Source organism: Oncorhynchus mykiss, chromosome 9, assembly GCF_057628025.1.
Source record: "Oncorhynchus mykiss isolate SJ-2025 chromosome 9, ASM5762802v1, whole genome shotgun sequence".
Lineage (NCBI taxonomy): Eukaryota > Metazoa > Chordata > Actinopteri > Salmoniformes > Salmonidae > Oncorhynchus > Oncorhynchus mykiss.
In genome coordinates this window covers 47,473,037-47,492,996 of record NC_143030.1, presented here as the reverse complement: position 1 = coordinate 47,492,996, position 19,960 = coordinate 47,473,037, and the positions used below count along the sequence as shown (strand labels likewise).

The following is a 19,960-nucleotide window of genomic DNA, read 5'->3' as shown; positions in this document are numbered from 1 at the left end:
GCTAATAATATGCAATGCTACATCTGTCAGTACAAACTTTGATTGAGAAATTATGATGTAATAAATAAATACAAATTGCACTACACCACTGCTTGTAACCTTAACCTTTTTTTCAACTGGCTATCATATTTGTTGATTAAATCGGACTGTATTAATATTACGAGTAATCGAGGAATGGCACGAGTTAATCGACATGAGAAAATAGCAACTCGACAGAGTGCATTGACGACAATGAATGGCTAAATTACTTCCGGACACAAGGGGTCAGCGGAGCTCCTCCGTCTCCTCACCACTCTATAAAACTAGCAGACAAGGTCAATTAAATATATATTTTTTAATTGCACAGTTGCTGATTTTCAGCTGTTTATGAAAAGTGTTTCTGTAGCCTACATGACCGAAATTATATAAACAGAAAAATGTTGTGACTCCTAACCACACAAGGCCCTTTGTGCTGACCAAAGATTTCCTGAACTCACATTCCGTCCAGACACTTTGTTAGACAAAGGAAAGTTGTGTCCCTTCAGGGATTAGTGGCTCTTAACTCTGTATAGGGGACGTCAGGCTGCAGGCGTATTAAAAAAGTTTTGTGCGGGGTGGGGGAGTCTGTCAGATTGGTCCATCTGTTGGTGGGGAGTCGAAAGTGTAGCCTACCCTCTCGTTGGTCGCCCCCTATGTAATATTTATACAGCCGGTCCTAGTCACAGCAGATCCAACGCTGATTGTATTCCAGAGCAGGGCTGTCCATCTGCACTGGGGCTTTAAGAAGTGCCTGAGATTAGATGGGGGAGAAAAAGGCCCCAGCTGGTAACCGAAGAGGAGGTGAGTCTCTTTAAATATGCAAAACTCTTTCGAAGTTACTTCATTTTTATCGGTGCCAAAATGTGGATGATTTTTTTCTAGTTTTGCAACCGGAGGTCTGATGGATATAGACTAGGCCTGCTAGGCTATAGACCTATGCCCAATAAGTAAAAACATTTAGTTACATGCACTCCAAAGTGTAAACTACTAATTCATTTTAGCCCATTCCTATCCCTAAATTATTAATTGGGTTTCTAAACTTGTATAGGCTGCGTGATTTGATGATTATACCTCGATGATTAGACCTCGATTACTGTCTTATATTCGTGGCTATGTTAGCATTTATTAACATATATTTAAACCTACTTCTTAAGTGTATGTTTTTTTTGCTGTTACATTATATTATTTTCATCAAAACAAACGTTTTTCGGTTGATACTTTGGATGCCTACACAACGTGCTACGAAGACGTTGTCTATAACAGACCCCATGCAATTCGAAGTGGCACAGCGGTCTAAGGCACTGCATCTCAATGCAAGAGGCATCACTGCAGTCCCTGGTTCGAATCCAGGTTGCATCACATCCGGCCGTGATTAGGAGTCCCATTGGGCGGCACACAATTGCCCCGGGTTTAGCTGGGGTAGGCCGTCATTGTAAATACGAATTTGTTCTTTACTGACTTGCCTAGTTAAATAAATGATAACGTCAAAAGCCGATGTTTTTTTAAATGTAACTTTGTAGGGTTTTCTATCGGTGTGCATTGGAAATTGTTTTATATTGTGCTGTAAGAGTAATTATCAAACTTATAAGACCAAATGTCATGTTTATGGAAGGCAGTTTTAGCAGAGTGGTCTAGCTACTGTCCATGGTGCTGAAACTAAGGCACGCGCCACCCAAGCGCTGTCCGGGACACTGAACTGTTCAAGATCCTTGCACGGTGCTTAGATTTGCCTCAATACTGATGTTGATTGAGGGTGTCGAGTCTAAAGATAATGTATGATTGATGCACCATGATAAGTGATATCAAAAATTAACTGGAGTACCCGAAGCCCTGCCCCTCTTAGCCTATGTTGTGGGGTTTGCTATGGTGATGTCAGAGTATGGGGGAGGGGTGAACAAGGGACCATGAGCGAAAGGTAAGGCAAAATTACGTATTCTCGCTGACAAAGGCAAATGAAGCCATGTTTTTTTGCTTATATATTTTGGTGTAGGCTATTCTACATTTAAAGTTGGAGTAATGCCGCATTTGTAAACTGGAGACTGTCGGAAGAGCACCCAGCTCCGGATTATGTTTGATGTCTCTAACGGTCAATGAGGGCGGTGCGGGGATGTTGTGGACGTTGTATCCAATGCTGAGCAGAAGTTGTTGAAATAGGGATCAGAAAGCCCGTTTTGCCTACTTGAAAACAACGAAGCAACCAGAACCATTCAAAAATGGTAGGCTATTTATAAATCATATTACGTTTACAATTCTGCAGTATATAGTTACATTATTATGTTCCCCAAATTCGTTTGAAATCAGATTGTAAGCCTATCCTTTCGCGAATATATTTTGGTTTCTGAAATGGACGTCCCGGTCCTAATTCTTAAAGATGCAGTCTCTTTAGGCTGCTCATTTATATAAAACACTAATCTTATTTCACATAACCTTCAGTATCATATACATTATGGACTGAAAAAGCAGAATACACAGTTCTGTTAATCCAAAGGTAATCCAAAGGTAATCCAAACGACCAGAGAATGTCAATTCGGACAAATAACTGAACTCTTTTGGATATTCCCCTTGAAAAAAAACGCTTATCGTTTTGATATGAGTTTCAGAATAAGCTATAATGTTCACAGTTTGTAAAAACATTAATGTGTGACTTGTAGCCGATTGAGTGTTGCTTAGGGTTACAGAAACTTGGAGAAAATCATAATGTTGATAAGTTTGAAAGCTGTAGGCCTTGTGCAGTAGCCTATGCCATTGTATTTTGTGGTTTACCCTTCCCTTTACATTATGAAGAGCCTATAGAAAAAGTAGGAGATATCAAATCATATTTGAAGCCAGGCATATTTGTTTCGATTTAGGGTGCTATTGTGAAAGTCCTTTATGTTTTTGCAACCCAGAGAGGCATAGGCCTTTAATAAACGCAATGTTGCCTACTTTTCTTGTTCCTATCTCTTCAGTTTTTTGTCTTTGTAGTTCAGTTGTATGTGGATGTTCACTCGGTGACTAATTAAGGCCCAAACCTGCATGTTATTTTGTGACAAAGTGGCTTTGCAATGGGCCTACTTGCTGCGTTACTGTATAATTTGCCTAGTGCTTTGCTACTCGGCTCGCAGGAGGTTGTGTGTCGATGACTGTAAAGTGTGTCGGTAGGAGACGGGGGAGGTGGAGCTACATTTCCGAGAGCCGATGCGCCCCTCAAATGTCACCATCTCCCGGGGCTAAGTGCGCTCAGAGTGCCATTTATAACGAGTTTATTAATATAGTAGCACTAGAAAAACCCACCCAAGCTTGATATTTGAAGGCTCACTCTCTCTCTCTCTACTGCAAGGACTGATTAAATCGAAGGCGTGGTGGCATAGCATCTCATACAGAGTGAGTGTGTTAGGTCGTGTTAGCACCATGGACAGCGAGCGCCGTTGTGTTTTTGTGCAATAACGATAAACAAAGACACGAAGCCCCGTTCTCTTTAAACCCACAATCATATATTTTTTTGTTGAATCTATTCAAATGTGTCCTACAGTATGCTTTTAGGTCTAATTCCATTATGTGCAATACAGAAGAAAAATAGCATGTTCGAGGGCTATGCTTTTGGTAGGCTAGCTGCTCTGGTAAGCGGATATGCATTTCCGTTGTACAGTTAAATATTTTAGCATATATGCTTCATGACTGGTTTATTAAAGCCTATTCCTCAAATAACACAATTACACCAGTTACTGGGCTAGCTGTCCATCCACATAGCAGGCGTAATCATAGGTAGGCCTAATATGGTGTAAAATTATACATATTTTTTTGCACATTGCTGCATGTTTTACGCAACATGATCTTAGAACACTGTAGGCTATCCCTCAGTATCAGTGATTAACTGAGAGCTCTAGTGATAACACATGTGAAGGCCTTCTGTATTGTTCTCATATTTTTCTGGGAGAATCTCACACACAGCCCAATCCTGTTCGTGGAGAGCTACCCTCCTGTAGGTTAGACATTTTTTCATTTATCAGACGCGATTTACAGTAGTAAATGCATACATTTTCGTACTTTCACGTACTGGTCTCCGGTGGGAGTCCAAACCACAACCCTGGCGTTGCAAGCTGCATGCTCTACCAACTGAGCCACACGATTGTAAATAACAGATTAAACAAACGTGATTCCGTTTATCAACCAGCTAATTATTAGAAACAGGTGCGCTAGATTAGGGTTGGAGCGAAAACCTACAGAATGGTAGCTCTCCAGGCATAGGGTTGAAGAGTCCTAATGTATGAGGAGCTCCAAGGTACCAGGTGCCCACATGAGACAATAGCTGTGTGGATGTAGTTCGTAATGTATAGTATGCCTAAAATGAAACAGCTGGGTCGAGTGCCCATGCTATACAGCACCAGTCAAAAGTTTGGACACAAGTACTCATTCCAGGGTTTTTCTTACATTTTTACTATTTTCTACATTGTAGAATTATAGTGAAGACATCAAAACTATGAAATAACACATATGTCATCATGTAGTAACCAAAAAAGTTTTAAACAAATCAAAATATATTTTATTTTTGTGATTCTTCAAAGTAGCCCTTTGCCTTGATGACAGCTTTGCACACTCTTGGCATTCTCTCAACCAGCTTCATGAGGCAGTCACTCAGAATGCATTTCAATTAACAGGTATGCCTTGTTGAAAGTTCATTTGAGGAATTTCTTTCCTTCTTAATGCGTTTGAGCCAATCAGTTGTGTTGTGACAAGGCAGTGGTGGTATACAGAAGATAGCCCTATTTGGAAAAAGACCAAGTCCTTATTATGGCAAGAACAGCTCAAATAAGCAAAGAGAAACGACAGTCCATCATTACTTGAAGACATGAAGGTCAGTCAATCTGGAAAATTTCAAGAACTTTTAAGGTTTCTTCAAGTGTAGTCGCAAAAACCATCAAGCGCTATGATGAAACTGGCTCTCATGAGGACCACCACAGGAAAAGAAGACCCAGAGTTACCTCTGCTGCAGAGGATAAGTTCATTAGATTTACCAGGCTCAGAAATTGCAGCCCAAATAAATGCTTCTCGGAGGTCAAGTAACAGACACATCTCAACATCAACTGTTCATAGGAGACTGCATGAATCAGGCCTTGCAAAGAAACCACTACAAAAGGACACCAAGTATAAGAAGAGACTTGCTTGCTCCAAGAACCACAAGCAATGGACATTAGATCAGTGGAAATCTGTCCGCATGTGTGGTTCCCACCGTGAAGCATGGAAGAGAAGGTGTGATGGTGTGGGGGTGCTTTGCTGGTGACACTGTCAGTGATTTGTTTAGAATTCAAGGCACACTTAACCAGCATGGCTATCACAGCATTCTGCAGTGATTCACCATCCCATCTAGTTTGCGCTTGGTGGGACTATCATTTGTTTTTCAACAGGACAATGACCAAAAACACACCTCCAGGCTGTGTAAGGACTATTTGACCAAGAAGGAGAGTGATGGAGTGTTGCATCAGATGACCTGGCCTCCACAATCACCTGACCTCAACCACATTGAGATGGTTTGGGACGAGTTGGACCGCAGAGTGAAGAAAAAGCAGCCAACAAGTGCTCAGCATGTGTGGGAACTCCTTCAAGACGGTTGGGAAAAAGCATTCCAGGTGAATCTGGTTGAGAGAATGTCAAGAGTGTGCAAAGATGTCATCAAGGCAAAGGGTGGCTACTTTGAGGAATCTCAAATATACAATATATTTTGATTTTGGTAACTTTTTGGTTACTATGTTATTTCATAGTTTTGATGTCTTCCCTATTATTCTACAATGTAAAATAAAGAAAAACCCTTGAATGAGTAGGTGTGTCCAAACTTTTGACTGGTTTTTGGTCATTGTTCACGGGTGTAACGCTGTGTCATCGTATAATTAGAATATCGTTCTATAGCCTAGTGGGTGCAACAGTCTAGTGGGTGCAATAACAATAATAATAATTTAATAAGAGTCATAGCTATTTATCACCCTCTTATGAACCATCCACCTTTTTTTTTTTTTTTACCTATAGCTCTGTCCAGATTGAACATGAGATGATTTCTGGGGTGCTTTACAATGATCATTTTGTGTACACGTTTTTTTTTTAAACAAATTTTGTACTCAAATAAGATCAACAACAAACAACACCGCCAATGAAATTTACATTATGTAATGAAATTAACTTGCCATACATGGAAAAAATATAGTACGTAACGGGTTAGGATGTAGGCCTGACTAAGTATTTATGCTTTATGCTGGTGATGTATAACCATGACTTTGTGTACAATGTCTCTCCTCTCCAATAGAAAATGAGTTCAGAGGCCAGCTGCTGAACCAGAGGTGGACACGAGGGGACAGAATAAGCAGATTCTGTGAGACCAAGAGGAGCCTGCGAATCAAAGTGAGAAGCTGTGTGTGTGTGTTGGTGTGCGTGCATGTGTGTCACTCTGCTCCTCTCTCCCGCTCTCTTCCTTCCCTCCCTAAACTTAAGGAGGTCATACATTTTTCCTTTTAAAAGCTTTTATTAGAGTTGATAAGGACTCTGCTTCTGTAACCAGATCTTGCTCCATTGAGGATGAGGGGAGGTTCCACCTCACTTTGAAATCAGTATGAATGTTATGTGTATGTGTTTGGTTATGGATGTATCTGTGCTTTAAAATACGTGTGTGTGGGAAGAGGAAGACGGGGGGGGGGGGGGGGGGATAAAATGATACTGCTATGGTACTTGCAATGAGGTACTATATGGATTGATGATGGAGAATAATTGTAGAGAAGTCACTCAAAAAGTGAAGCTGTGTATGTGTGTGTGTGTATGAGCATCAATATGTGTACCTGTGTGCCTATGTAGTATGTATGTATGTGTGTGAGTGAGTGAGTGAGTGAGTGAGTGAGTGAGTGAGTGAGTGAAAGAGAGAAAGAGAGAAAGAGAGGTAGTGAGTGCACTGTCATAACACTTTGTTTTTCAGATGAGTCAGGAGGCAGCAGAAACAAGAACACGGACCCGCTCAAAAGGCATCAGAGGTGAGCTGGGGCCACACACATGCACGTTCAAACGCATGATACTAATGGAAACAGCTTCGTTTGGAGTGCATTTAGCGTAAAGTGTGTATTTTGATGTTCACTGTTTGTCTTTTTACTCTCCAGTACCCAGTGAACTCGTGGGAACAGAGTTAAGGTGAGAGAGGACGATGTTTTATGCTACAGTATTAAATTCACAGACACACGTTTCCTATTACTGTATACATGTAGCCCAGTCCTGATAAATGTAATATTGGTTTAGGCCGGCCCAGTGCACTTAAACCAGAGCATGCAGATATTCAGAGCAAATAAACTGGGCTGGTGATGAACTGGAAAGCACATACAGAGTTTGAACGTATCCATTGCGCAACATGAAGAAAACAAACGTTTGTTTCCTGTTTGTATCACTAAGTAGCTGCCCCACCCCTGGATGTGATGGTTCAGGCCATGTCAGTGGGAGATATTCACGACACAAAAGGTATGATATACTAACTGTACTAACTACCACTAACTCTTAGCACTCAAGTTCCTATGCTAACACAGTTTTTTAAATACATCTCAACTTTGGGTCATTGATAAGAAGTGCCATAACAAATTCAACGTATAGTGTAAAATATACACTTGAAGGGGAATTCAATAGTCTCTTACCATCTCCGCACCCACAGCGTTCTCGGATGCCCAATAGTGAAGAAGAGGAAACTTGCGGAGGCGGAGGCAGAGGCAGAAGAGAATCAGCCCGCCTCTAAGAAAAAGTCCCCGTCCCTGAAGTTGGCCATGGACGAGGGTTTCAACGCAGCAGACAGTGATACTGGCAGTGAGGCGGAGCATGAGGAGGAGGAGGAGGAGTCAGAGGATGAGGAACAGAAAGAGAAAGAAAATAACAAAACGCCAAACCCACTGGAATCCTTGAAAGGTGAGTCAAGAGAAGACCAGGATCCAAGGAAAATATCACATTTATCATGGATTGTTATTAGCTATTACAGTGGTATATATTGATAATGATACTAAAGTAAGTAATGATGGAAAGACAAATATAGGGAACAGCTTTCTCTTTAGCAATAACCTATCAACTCTGCACTGTACACAGCCAATTGCGCTCAGGTGTTACCCGAAGACACAGAAAAAGAGACATCTGTCAAGTTCGACACCATAGCTGCACCTGAAGCAGAGGCTCTGCAGGAGGACACAGAGGCAGCCACCACAACCCAACAGCAGGTTTCCACAGAGGCAGAAGCAGAAACAGAGGCAGAGACAGCAACATACAGGCATGAAGAGGAGGTGCAAGTAGTGGCAGAGATACAGGCCACAGAGGAGGAGGAGGAGGAGGAGGAGGAGGAGGAGGAGGAGGAGGATGAGGGGACAGTTGATGAATACAGAACAACAGAGCAGCCCAAAGGCAACGATGAAACAGGGAGAGCAGAGATTGAGGAGAAGCAAAAGGAGGAGGTAGGATACGAGGAAGAAGAGGAAGAAGAGGGGGTGGAGGAAGAGAAAGAGGAGGAGAGGCAATGTGTGGGTCAGGAGAACTCAGATCATCAGTACTCCAGTGGTGACTACAGCAGGCATCAGGCAAAAGTGGAAGGAGATGATGAAGAAGAAGGGGAAGAGAAGGAGGGAGAGGAGACTGAGAAGAAGGTAATAGAAGGAAAGGAGGAGGAAGAGGAGGAGGAGGTGGTCCACGTGGAGCCTCTTGCCTCTAGTACGCTTGCTCAGGGATGTGAGGATACAGAAGTGGCACCGGAGGAGGTAAAGATTGGTACCCCGTTGACAGAAGAGGAGGAAGAGGAGGAGGAAGGAGAGGAGGAAACAGAAGCAGGGGAGGTGGAAGAAGAAGACCAAGACTCTCACAAAGCCTCACCTACCACAGTGGTCATCGAGATACGATCTGAGGAGGAGGAAGAGGAGGAGGAAGATGACTGTCTCTCACAGGGTTCAGGCGTGACAGATGACTCTGAGACCTGGGATATGACCCGGGGGAACTTGGGGCTGCTGGAGCAAGCCATCGCCCTGAAGGCCGAGCAGGTGAGAGGGCCGAACGACGACCAACAATCTACCGAGGACCAGCGCTACCACAGCCCCGACGACAGGGCCAGCAAACCCATGGACCCAGCCATGCGACACAGAGGACACCACAGCAAAGGTAGGACAGTTTATGGTTTATCAGGATGTCTTTTATCCCACCGTAGGTTAATCTTCCAATTATTATCCTGCTCACTCAACTTCTCTCCCCTTTCCATCCAGACAAGAAAGAGGTGAAATGCCCCACCCCTGGGTGTGATGGGACGGGCCATGTGACTGGGCTGTACCCCCACCACCGCAGCCTCTCTGGGTGCCCTCACAAAGACAGGATCCCACCTGAGAGTGAGTACTTTTGTTTGTAGTACTAGCAGAGTAGTAATACAGTACTACCAAAGTGCTAACAGGGAAACTACTGCTTTGAACAATATGCAGACTTGTAACACATACATATATCTCTCTGCCTATGTCTCTTTGCCTCCATTTCCCTAGTCCTGGCCATGCATGAGAATGTGCTGAAGTGTCCAACTCCAGGATGCACAGGCCAAGGTCATGTCAACAGCAATCGCAACACACACCGCAGGTATTATACTGTCCAGTGATTATAACCTCATATTTACCTTTTATCCCTACACTTAAAGACTATCATTGAGTGTATGCTAAATGAGCTGTTGATGAGCTGTAGTTCTAGTCACAAAGTTAGTCAATCAAAAGTGAAACAATTGATGAATTATCACTATCTCTCTTTGTCTGTCTCAGTCTGTCCGGTTGTCCCATCGCAGCTGCAGAGAAGCTTGCCAAGGGGGGCCAAGTCACCCTCAGTCACCCCCAGCCTTCAGTCAGCGAGCCCCAAACTGGGAGCCCCCACTCAGACAGAGTTCTCAGGTGAGCTCTTTCTCCTCCTCCCTTTCTCCCCTTACTTAAATAGCTGTCCGTCTCTGGTGCATTTTTACTCATATTTGACCCCTTCTCTTGCACACAATGTTCTCTCTCTCTCTCTCTCTCTCTCTCTCTCTCTCTCTCTCTCTCTCGCTCTCTCGCTCTCTCTCTCTCTCTCTCTCTCTCTCTCTCTCTCCAACAGACCAATGTGTTTTGTGAAGCAGCTGGAGATCCCTCAGTACGGCTACAGACCCAACATGGTGCCTGCTACACCCCGCGCCAACTTGGCCAAAGAGCTGGAGAAATACTCCAAGGTTTCCTTCGACTATGCAAGCTTCGACGTCCAGGTGTTTGGGAAGCCTATGCTGGTTCCAAAGATGCCCGCCACCAGTCAATCCTCACCCAAAGCCATCAAATGTAAGATGATCTTGGCAGAAAGAATTAAAAACTATGAGAATGCAGGGAAAGCAGCTATAATCTTTATAGCACATTAATAACAAGGTTGTGTATTATGGTAATTGAACGGTCATCAGATCTGATAACAGTAAGGGGCTAAAAATGTATGGATTAGAGACAAAGGTTCTCGAGTCCTCAATCTTCAACCTTGAAGGGCCTTAAGATAAGACAAGATAGTCGTTTATTCATCCCCCAGAGGAGAAATTTGATTGCACCAGCCAATACATACATTACCACTAAATATGCCATAAAAACACAACAGACAACAGACATTAAAAGCAGCACATCATCAATGGATATCAATGGATATGTTCATGTTAAAAGCCTCATAGCATATGTATTTTTATTTTACCCCTTTTTCTCCCCAATTTTGTGGTATCCAATTTTTATTTATTTTTTTACCCCTTTTTCTCCCCAATTTCGTGGTATCCAATTGTTGTAGTAGCTACCATCTTGTCTCATTGCTACAACTCCCGTACGGGCTCGGGAGAGACGAAGGTTGAATGTCATGCGTCCTCCGATACACAACCCAACCAGCCGTACTGCTTCTTAACACAGCGTGCATCCAACCCGGAGGCTACACCGTGCACCTGGCAACCTTGGCTAGCGCGCACTGCGCCCGGCCCGCCACAGGAGTCGTTGGCGCGCTGAGACAAGGAGATCCCTACCGACCAATCCCTCCCTAACCCGGACAACGCTAGGCCAATTGTGCGTCACCCCACGGACCTCCCGGTCGCGGCCAGTTACGACAGAGCCTGGGCGCGAACCCAGGGACTCTGATGGCACAGCTGGAGCTGCAGTACAGCGCCCTTAACCACTGCGCCACCCGGGAGGCCGGTATCCAATTGTTGTAGTAGCTACTATCTTGTCTCATTGCTACAACTCCCGTACGGGCTCGGTTGAAAGTCATGCGTCCTCCGATACACAACCCAACCAAGCCGCACTGCTTCTTAACACAGCGCGCATCCAACCCGGAAGCCAGCCGCACCAATGTGTCGGAGGAAACACCGTGCACATGGCAACCTTGGTTAGCACGCACGCACTGCGCCCAGCCTGCCACAGGAGTTGCTGGTGCGCGATGAGACAAGGACATCCCTACCGACCAAGCCCTCCCTAACCCGGACGACACTAGGCCAATTGTGCGTCGCCCCACGGACCTCCCGGTCGCGGCCAGTTACGACAGAGCCTGGGCGCGAACCCAGGGACTCTGATGGCACAGCAGCGCCACCTGGGAGGCCCTGGAAACGCTCTGTTTTAGGAAAAATAAATCTGTCTGCCATCGCACTGCAATGCTCCAGCCAGGTACTGTGGAGGGCGTGGCTAGTGATGCCCTCTATACTCCTGAGCTTCTTGAGGTTCCGCTTATCTAGGGTGGGATCTAGATTGTTCTCTTTCCACTGCGTCAATCACCAACCCCAGGTATTTGTACGAGCCCACCCTTGCCACAGTGACCGCATTGATGACCACAGCAAACGCACTCTCCTTCCTCCTGAAGTCTATCACCAGCTTATTGGTTTTAGACCCATTCAGCTCCAGGCGGTTTCAGCTGCACCATATTACAAATGAAGATATTTCCTCCCTGTATTGGGAATCATCATCCTTTGTAATGCAGCCTACAATGGCTGAATCGTCTGAAAACATTTGTAGGCGACAGGAGGCTTGGGCGTGCCAGCAGTCTGCTGTGTAGAGGGTGAAGAGGAATGGTTACAAAACCGTCCCTTGTGGGGCATCTGTGTTAGTGAGGATGTTGTCTGAGACAGAGTGGTTCTGTAGTCTGACCCACTGCGGCCTGTCAGTGAGGTAGTCCATGACCCAGGTGATGGTGGAAGGATGTAACTGCATGACCTGGAGTTGGCGGGCTAGAAGATGGGACTGGATGTTGTTGCACAGTCCTTGAGCACCCGAAGTCTGAATTAGAGGTCGACCGATTATGATTTTTCAACGCCGATGCCGATTATTAGAGGACCAAAAAAAGCAGATACCGATTAATCGTCCGATTTTTAAAACGTATTTGTAATAATGACAATTACAACAATACTGAATGAACACTTATTTTAACTTAATATAATACATCAATAAAAATAAATTTAGCCTCAAATAAATAATGAAACATGTTCAATTTGGTTTAAATAATGCAAAAACAAAGTGTTGGAGAAGAAAGTAAAAGTGCAATATGTGCCATATAAAAAAGCTAACATTTATGTTCCTTGCTCAGAACATGAGAACATATGAAAGCTGGTGGTTCCTTTTAACATGAGACTTCAATATTCCAAGGTAATAGGTTTTAGGTTGTAGTTAATATAGTATTTAAAGGACTATTTCTCTCTATACCATTTGTATTTCATATACCTTTGACTATTGGATGTTATTATAGGCACTTTAGTATTGCCAGTGTAACAGTATAGTTTCTGTCCCTCTCCTCGCCCCTACCTGGGCTCGAACCAGGAACACATCGACAACATTAACATTAACTGACTTGCCTAGTTACATAAAGGTGTAAAAAAAACTTTTTTTAAATTGCCCAAATCAGTGTCCAAAAATACCGATTTCAGATTGTTATGAAAACTTGAAATGGGCCCTAATTAATCGGCCATTTCAACCTCTAGTCTGAATTCATAGGTCCTGCCACCTTCCTGGAATTGGTCAGTTTTAACTGTTTCCTCACCAACAGTCAGAGTAATAGCAGGACTGGTCCCAGACTCCGCTGTTGTAACCTCTCCATAGACCCCTTACCAAGGACTGTGGGCTCTTGTTCTCCGTGGCCGACATGAGTAAGACATTTAAGCGTGTTAATCCTCACAAGGCTGACGGTCCTCAGAGCATGTGCAGACCAGCTGGCTGGAGTGTTTATGGAGACATTCAATCTCTCCCTATCCCAGTCTGCTGTCCCCACTTGCTTCAAGATGTCCACCATTGTTCCTGTACCCAAGAAAGCAAAGGTAACTGAACTAAATGACTATCGCCCCATAGCACTCACTTCTGTCATCATGAAGTGCTTTGAGAGGCTAGTTAAGGATCATATCACCTCTACCTTACCGGACACCCTAGACCCACTTCAATTTGCTTACTACCCCAATATATCCACAGACGATGCAATCGCCATTGCACTGCACACCACCCTATCCCATCTGGACAAGACGAATGCCTATGTAAGAATGCTGTTCATTGACTATATCTTAGCCTTCAACACCATAGTACCCTCCAAGCTCATCATTAAGCTCGGGGACCTGGGTCTGAACCCCGCCCTGTGCAACTGTGTCCTGAACTTCCTGAAGGGCCGCCTCCAGGTAGTGAAGTTAGGAAACAATACCTCCACTTCACTGATCCTCAACACATGGGCCCCCAGAAGGATGCGTGCTCAGCCCCCTCCTGTACTCTCTGTTCACCCATGACTGCGTGGCCACACACTCCAACTCAATCATCAAGTTTGCAGACGACACAACCACAACCAGGCCTGATTACCAACACTGACTAGGGAGGAGGTGAGGGCCCTGGCGGAGTGGTGCCAGGAAAATAACCTCTCCCTCAACATCAACAAAACAAAGGAGCTGATTGTGGGATTCAGGAAAAAGCAGAGGGAGCACGCCCATATCCACATTGACGGGACCGCAGTGGAGAAAGTGGAAAGCTTCAAGTTCCTCGGCATACAATACACTGACAATCTGAAATGGTCCACCCACAGAGACAGTGTGGTGAAGAAGGCGCAATAGCACCTCTTCAACCTCAGGAGGCAGAATAAATTTGGCTTGGTCCCTAAGACCCTCACAAACTTTTACAGATGTACAATTAAGAGCATCCTGTCAGGCTGTATCACTGCCTGGTATGGCAACTGCACTGCCCGCAACCACAGGGCTCTCTAGATGGTGGTGCGGTCTGCCCAACACATCACTGGGGGCACACTGTCTGCCCTACAGGACACCTACAGCACCCGATGTCACATGAAGGCCAAAAAGATCATCAAGGACATCAACCATCCGAGCCACAACCTGTTCACCCCGCTATCATCCAGACGGCAAGGTCAGTACAGGTGCATCAAAGCTGGGACCAAGAGAATGAAAAACAGCTTCTATATCAAGGACATCAGACTGTTAAATAGCCATCACTACCCGGCTACCACCCAGTTACTCAACCCTGCACCTTAGAGGCTGCTGCCCTATATACATAAACATGGAGTCACTGGTCACTTTAATAATATAACACTAGTCATTTTAATAATGTTTACATATTGCTTTATTCATTTCATATGTATATTCTGTATTCTATTCTACTGTATTTTAGTCAGTGCCACTCCGACATTGTTCGTCCTAATATTTATATATTTCTTAATTCCATTATTTTACTTTTAGATTTGTGTATTGTTGTGAATTGTTAGATATTACTGCACTGTTGGAGCTAGGTACACAAGCATTTCGCTACAGCCGCAATAACATCTGCTAAATATGTGATCATCTTTTTATTTTTTTATTCGATTTGTTGGGTCATTGTCCTGTTGAAAAGCAATTGATAGTCCCACTAAGCGCGAACCAGATGGGATGGCGTATCGCTGCAGAATGCTGTGGTAGCCGTGCTGGTTAAGTATGCCTTGAATTCTAAATAAATCACACAGACAGTGTCACCAGCAAAGCACCCCAACACCATCACATCTCCTCCTCTATGCTTCATGGTGGAAACTACACATGCAGAGATCATCCGTTCACCTACTCTGCCTCTCACAAAGACACAACAGTTGGAACCAAAAATCTAAAATTTGGACTCATCAGACCAAAGGACAGATTTCCACCGGTCTAATGTCCATTGCTCATGTTTCTGGGCCCAAGCAAGTCTCTTCTTCTTATTGGTGTCCTTTAGTAGTGGTTTGCAGAAATTCGATCATGAAGGCCTGATTCACACAGTCTCTTTTGAACAGTTGATGTTGAGATGTGTCTGTTTCTTGACCTCTGTGAAGCATTTATTTGGGCTGCAATTTCTGAGACTGGTAACTCTAATGAACTTATCCTTTCCAGCAGAGGTAACTCTGGGTCTCCTTTCCTGTGGCGGTCCTCATGAGAGCCATTTCCATCATAGCACTTGATGGTTTTTGTGACTGCACTTGAAGAAACGTTCAAAGTTCTTGACATTTTCACCATTGACTGACCTTCATGTCTCACCTTCTTGCCACAAATGAACTTTTAACGAGGCAGACTTGTTAATTGAAATACATTCCATACCTCATGAATCTTGTTGAGAGAATGCCAAGAGTCTGCAAATCTGTCATCGAGGCAAAGGGTGGCTACTTTGAAAAATCTCAAATATAAAATATATTTCGATTTGTTTAACACTTTTTTGGTTACATATGATTCCATATGTGTTATTTCATAGTTGAGATGTCTTTACTATTATTCTACGATGTAGAAAATAGTAAAATAAAGAAAAACCCTAGAATGAGTAGGTGTGTCCAAACTTTTGACTGGTACTGTATGTACATTTACAAAAATGTCTATATACAGGTTTTCACTTTGTCATTATGAGGTATTGTGTGTAGATGGGTGACAAAAAATCCCAATCTAATCCATTTTGAATTCAGGCTATAAAGCAAGGTGTATGAATACTTTCGGAAAGTATTCAGACCACTTGACTTTTTCCACATTTTGTTACGTTACAGCCTAATTCTAAATGTATTACATTGTTTCTCCCCCCTCATCAATCTATACACAATACCCCATACCGACAAAGCAAAAACAGATTTTTAGAAATGTTTATTTTTATAGAAAATTAAAACCGGAAATATTACGTTTACATAATCATTCAGACTCTTTACTCAGTACTTTGTTGAAGCACCTATGGCAGTGATTACAGCCTAAATTCTGCTTGAGTATGACGCTACAAGCTTTGCACACCTGTATTTGGGGAGTTTCTCCCATTCTCTGCAGATCCTCTCATGCTCTGTCAGGGTAGATGGGAAGTAATGCTGCACAGCTATTTTCAGGTCTCTCCAGAGATGTTCATTCGGGTTAAAATCCGGGCTCTGGCTGGGCCACTCAAGGACATTCTGAGACTTGTCCTGAAGCCACTCCTGCGTTGTCTTAGCTGTGTGCTTAGGGGTTGTTGTCCTGTTGGAAGGGGAACCTTCGCCCCAGTCAGGGGTCCTGAGTGCTCTGGAGCAGGTTTTCATCAAGGATCTCTCTGTACTTTGCTCCGTTCATCTTTGCCTCGATCCTGACTAGTCTCCCAGTCCCTGCAGCTGTAAACATTCCCACAGCATGATGCTGCCACCACCATGCTTCACTGTAGGGATGTTGCCAGGTTTCCTCCAGACGTGATGCTTGGCATTCAGGCCAAAGAGTTCAATCTTGGTTTCATCAGACCAAAGAATTTTGTTTCTCATGGTCTGAGAGTCTTTAGGTGCCTTTTGGCAAAGGCAGTGGCTTCCGTCTGGCCATACTACCATAAAGGCCTGATTGGTGGAGTGCTGCAGAGATAGTTGTCCTACTGGAAGGTTCTCCCATCTCCACAGAGGAACTCTAGAGCTCTGTCAGAGTGACAGATCATCACTCTGACAGAATTTCTGCAAAGAAACCAAATCATGGCCAATCAATTGAATTTACCACAGGTGGACTCCAATCAAGTTGTAGAAACATCTCAAGGATGATCAATGGAAACCAATGGAAACAGGATGCACCTGAGCTCAATTTCGAGTCTCATAGCAAAGGGTCTCAATACTTATGTAAATAAGGTATTTCTGTTATTTAAAAAAAAAAAATTTGCAAAAAATAATTAAAACCTGTTTTTTTTCTTTGTAATGGGGTATTGTGTGTAGATTGCTGAGGGAAAAAATGTTCTAATCAATTTTAGAATAAGGCTGTAATTTAACAAAATGTGGAAAAAGTCCGAAGGCACTGTATATACAGAATTGTTTTGTTTTCCACCATGTCCAACAACCAGGGGATTCGATATGTTATATCTGCTAATTTCATAGGTGATCTATCCCCTATATAAAAAAGATGATCTTGGCATTTGTTGAATTTCTGTTGGAAACCATTCCTTAAATACCAAAACATAACTTTAATTTGTTATGTCAGTGCTCATGAGAGCAATTGGATGGTTATAGGGAGAACTGTAATGGTGGCTTGGTGCATGTTCAACTGGGAGGATGAATTCTCATTTGGACTCCCACCCTCTCTCTCCTCCACAGCTAAACCATTCCCTAAGGCCTCGTCCCCGAGCCATAGCTTGTCAGGAGGATATGCAAAGAGCAGCTCCTCCTCGTCCTCCAGCGGCTACGATTACTCCCATGATGCTGAGGCTGCTCACATGGCTGCCACTGCCATCCTGAACCTGTCCACGCGCTGCTGGGAAAGGCCCGAGAACCTTAGCACCAAACAGCAGGACGCAGCCGGCAAGGTAGGCCTCTTTGCTACCCAGCCCATCCTATCCTATTGTTGTTGGTAGTTGACTTTACAAAGTCTTTCCCTCTTGAAAATATTTATTGGACACACTGCATTACTTGACCATGCACTTTCTGGCGAATCAACCTGATCTTGTGATCTTCTAACTTTTGTCATCAATGTACATAAATATACAGGTGTAGGAACTAAATTTGACCTATATTGTCACAGCAAAATTATCCTGCAGCAACAAGATTTGAACATTTAGTCCATAATGTTGCTTGATCTGTGGTTAGGCTATTAGCTGGCCAAAAGTAGGCTACATGAAAAGTTCAATACTGTTAATATAACCATGTATTAGTGTTTCTTTTGTGTGAATTTATGTAAATCAGAAGCTCATCTGCAGGAATTTTCCTGAGCTTCTGCAAGAAGCCCGGAAAAAGTCTCATTAACAAAATAATGATCAAATTAGGATCCTACATCTATACACACTAGAGGAGGTTGGTGGCACCTTAATTGGGGAGGATGGGCTCATGGTAATGGCTGGGGTGGAATCAGTGGAATGGTATCAAATGCATCAAACACGTGGATTCCATGTGTTTGATGCCATTCCATTTACTCCAGTCCAGACATTATTAGGAGCCGTCCTCCCCTCAACAGTCTCCACTGGTACACACACACACACACACACACACACACACACACACACACACACACACACACACACACACACACACACACACACACACACACACACACACACTCACACACATGCTAACATAGTCCTTGTACCTTCAGGAAATTGATATTGAAGTGGATGAGAATGGTACACTGGACCTGAGCATGAAGAAGCCCATCAAGAGGGAAGGGATGCAATCACCAGACCCATCTTTATCCTCCTCCTCTTCCTCGCAGCACCTGGGAGGTGTTCCCTTGTCCCAGGCCCACCTGCAAGAGGAGTGGGAAGGGCCTCTGGACTTCACCAAGCCAAACTGTCCCAAAGAGGAGGAGGAGCAAGATGAGGTAACCACATAACGCCAAGTCTGCAAATAACACCAAACCATTGGAATTATGATAATGTTATAGTCTTGAGAGAGGTTACCCGCTGGGCACAAACTGGTTAAATCAACGTTGTTTCAACGTAATCTGTCTACGTATTGTGATGTGGAAAATACATATTGGATTTGAAAAAAGTTATCAACCTTTTTTTTTTTACCCTTATTTTACAAGGTAAGTTGACTGAGAAGACATTCTCATTTACAGCAACGACCTGGGCAATAGTTACAGGGGAGAGGAAGGGGGATGAATGAGTCATTTGGAAGTTGGGGATGATTAGACAGCCATGATGGTATGAGGGCCAGATTGGGAATTTAGCCAGTACACCAGGGTTAACACCCCATCTCTTACGATAAGTGCTGTGGGATCTTTAGTGAACACAGAGAAGACACCCGTTTAACTTCCCATCCAAAAGACGGCACCCTACACAGGGCAATGTCCCCAATCACTGCCCTGGGGAAAAGGGATATTTTATTTCGACCAGAAGAAAGAGTGCCTCCTACTTGCCCTCCAACACCACTTCCAGCAGCATCTGGTCTCCCATCCAGGGACTGACCAGGACCAACCCTGCTTAGCTTCAGAGGAAAGCCAGCATCAGGATGCAGGGTGGTATGCTGCTTTTGAGGCCTGTATAGTATTTGGGAAGTAATCAACAGCTATTCAGCACATGATTCAAATACATATAGGCCTAGAGTTTGGTTAATTTCAAATGGAATCTACAAGTTGATAATAAATATGTTGTATTCACATCTCCTTCTCAACCAAAAACAAAAGTTAAAGAATTTGATTGAATCAAATCAAACTGCATTTAAAGTTTGATTTGTTTTAGTCCTATTCTTTAACTTAGATTGTTGGTTGAAATGGAGACCTGAATCCAACATGTAAATTATTAATATGTAGACAAACTGGAATTAAGCCAGACTCAGTGGCACAGATGGATTCTGAAAAAATATTCAGACCCATTGACCTTTTCCACCTTTTGTTACTTTACAGCCTTATTCTAAAATGTATTAAATATTTTCCCCTCATCAAGCTACACACAATGCCCATAATAACAAAGCAAAAACAGGTAAAAACATAAAAAAAAAAAAACTGAAATATCACATTTACGTAATTATTCCAAATCAAAATTGTAAGATTGCCTTTTTGTCTCAATGGAACATCCTGGCAATGAATCAGGGATGG

At 43.5% G+C, this 19,960-nt stretch overlaps 1 protein-coding gene across 13 annotated transcripts in view; it reads left to right on the top strand.

Annotated features, from left to right (window-relative positions):
* Window positions 1-19,960, top strand: part of myt1a (myelin transcription factor 1a) — a 35,935-nt gene that overhangs the window by 2,557 nt on the left and 13,418 nt on the right. For 2 of the 13 annotated variants that reach the window (XM_021615770.3, XM_090184350.1), the window contains exons 1-13: window positions 719-819; window positions 6,293-6,387; window positions 6,953-7,007; window positions 7,131-7,161; window positions 7,417-7,482; window positions 7,670-7,917; window positions 8,092-9,144; window positions 9,246-9,365; window positions 9,513-9,603; window positions 9,780-9,905; window positions 10,102-10,316; window positions 17,527-17,735; window positions 18,518-18,742. In XM_021615770.3, coding sequence (XP_021471445.3) covers window positions 780-819; window positions 6,293-6,387; window positions 6,953-7,007; window positions 7,131-7,161; window positions 7,417-7,482; window positions 7,670-7,917; window positions 8,092-9,144; window positions 9,246-9,365; window positions 9,513-9,603; window positions 9,780-9,905; window positions 10,102-10,316; window positions 17,527-17,735; window positions 18,518-18,742 — 2,574 coding nt within the window. In that variant the 5' untranslated portion in view covers window positions 719-779. Of the gene's footprint in view, window positions 1-717; window positions 820-1,870; window positions 2,235-6,292; window positions 6,388-6,952; window positions 7,008-7,130; window positions 7,162-7,416; window positions 7,483-7,669; window positions 7,918-8,091; window positions 9,145-9,245; window positions 9,366-9,512; window positions 9,604-9,779; window positions 9,906-10,101; window positions 10,317-17,526; window positions 17,736-18,517; window positions 18,743-19,960 lie in introns of those variants that run through there. The other 11 variants (XM_090184354.1, XM_021615774.3, XM_090184353.1 and 8 more) reach the window with 9 other exon arrangements.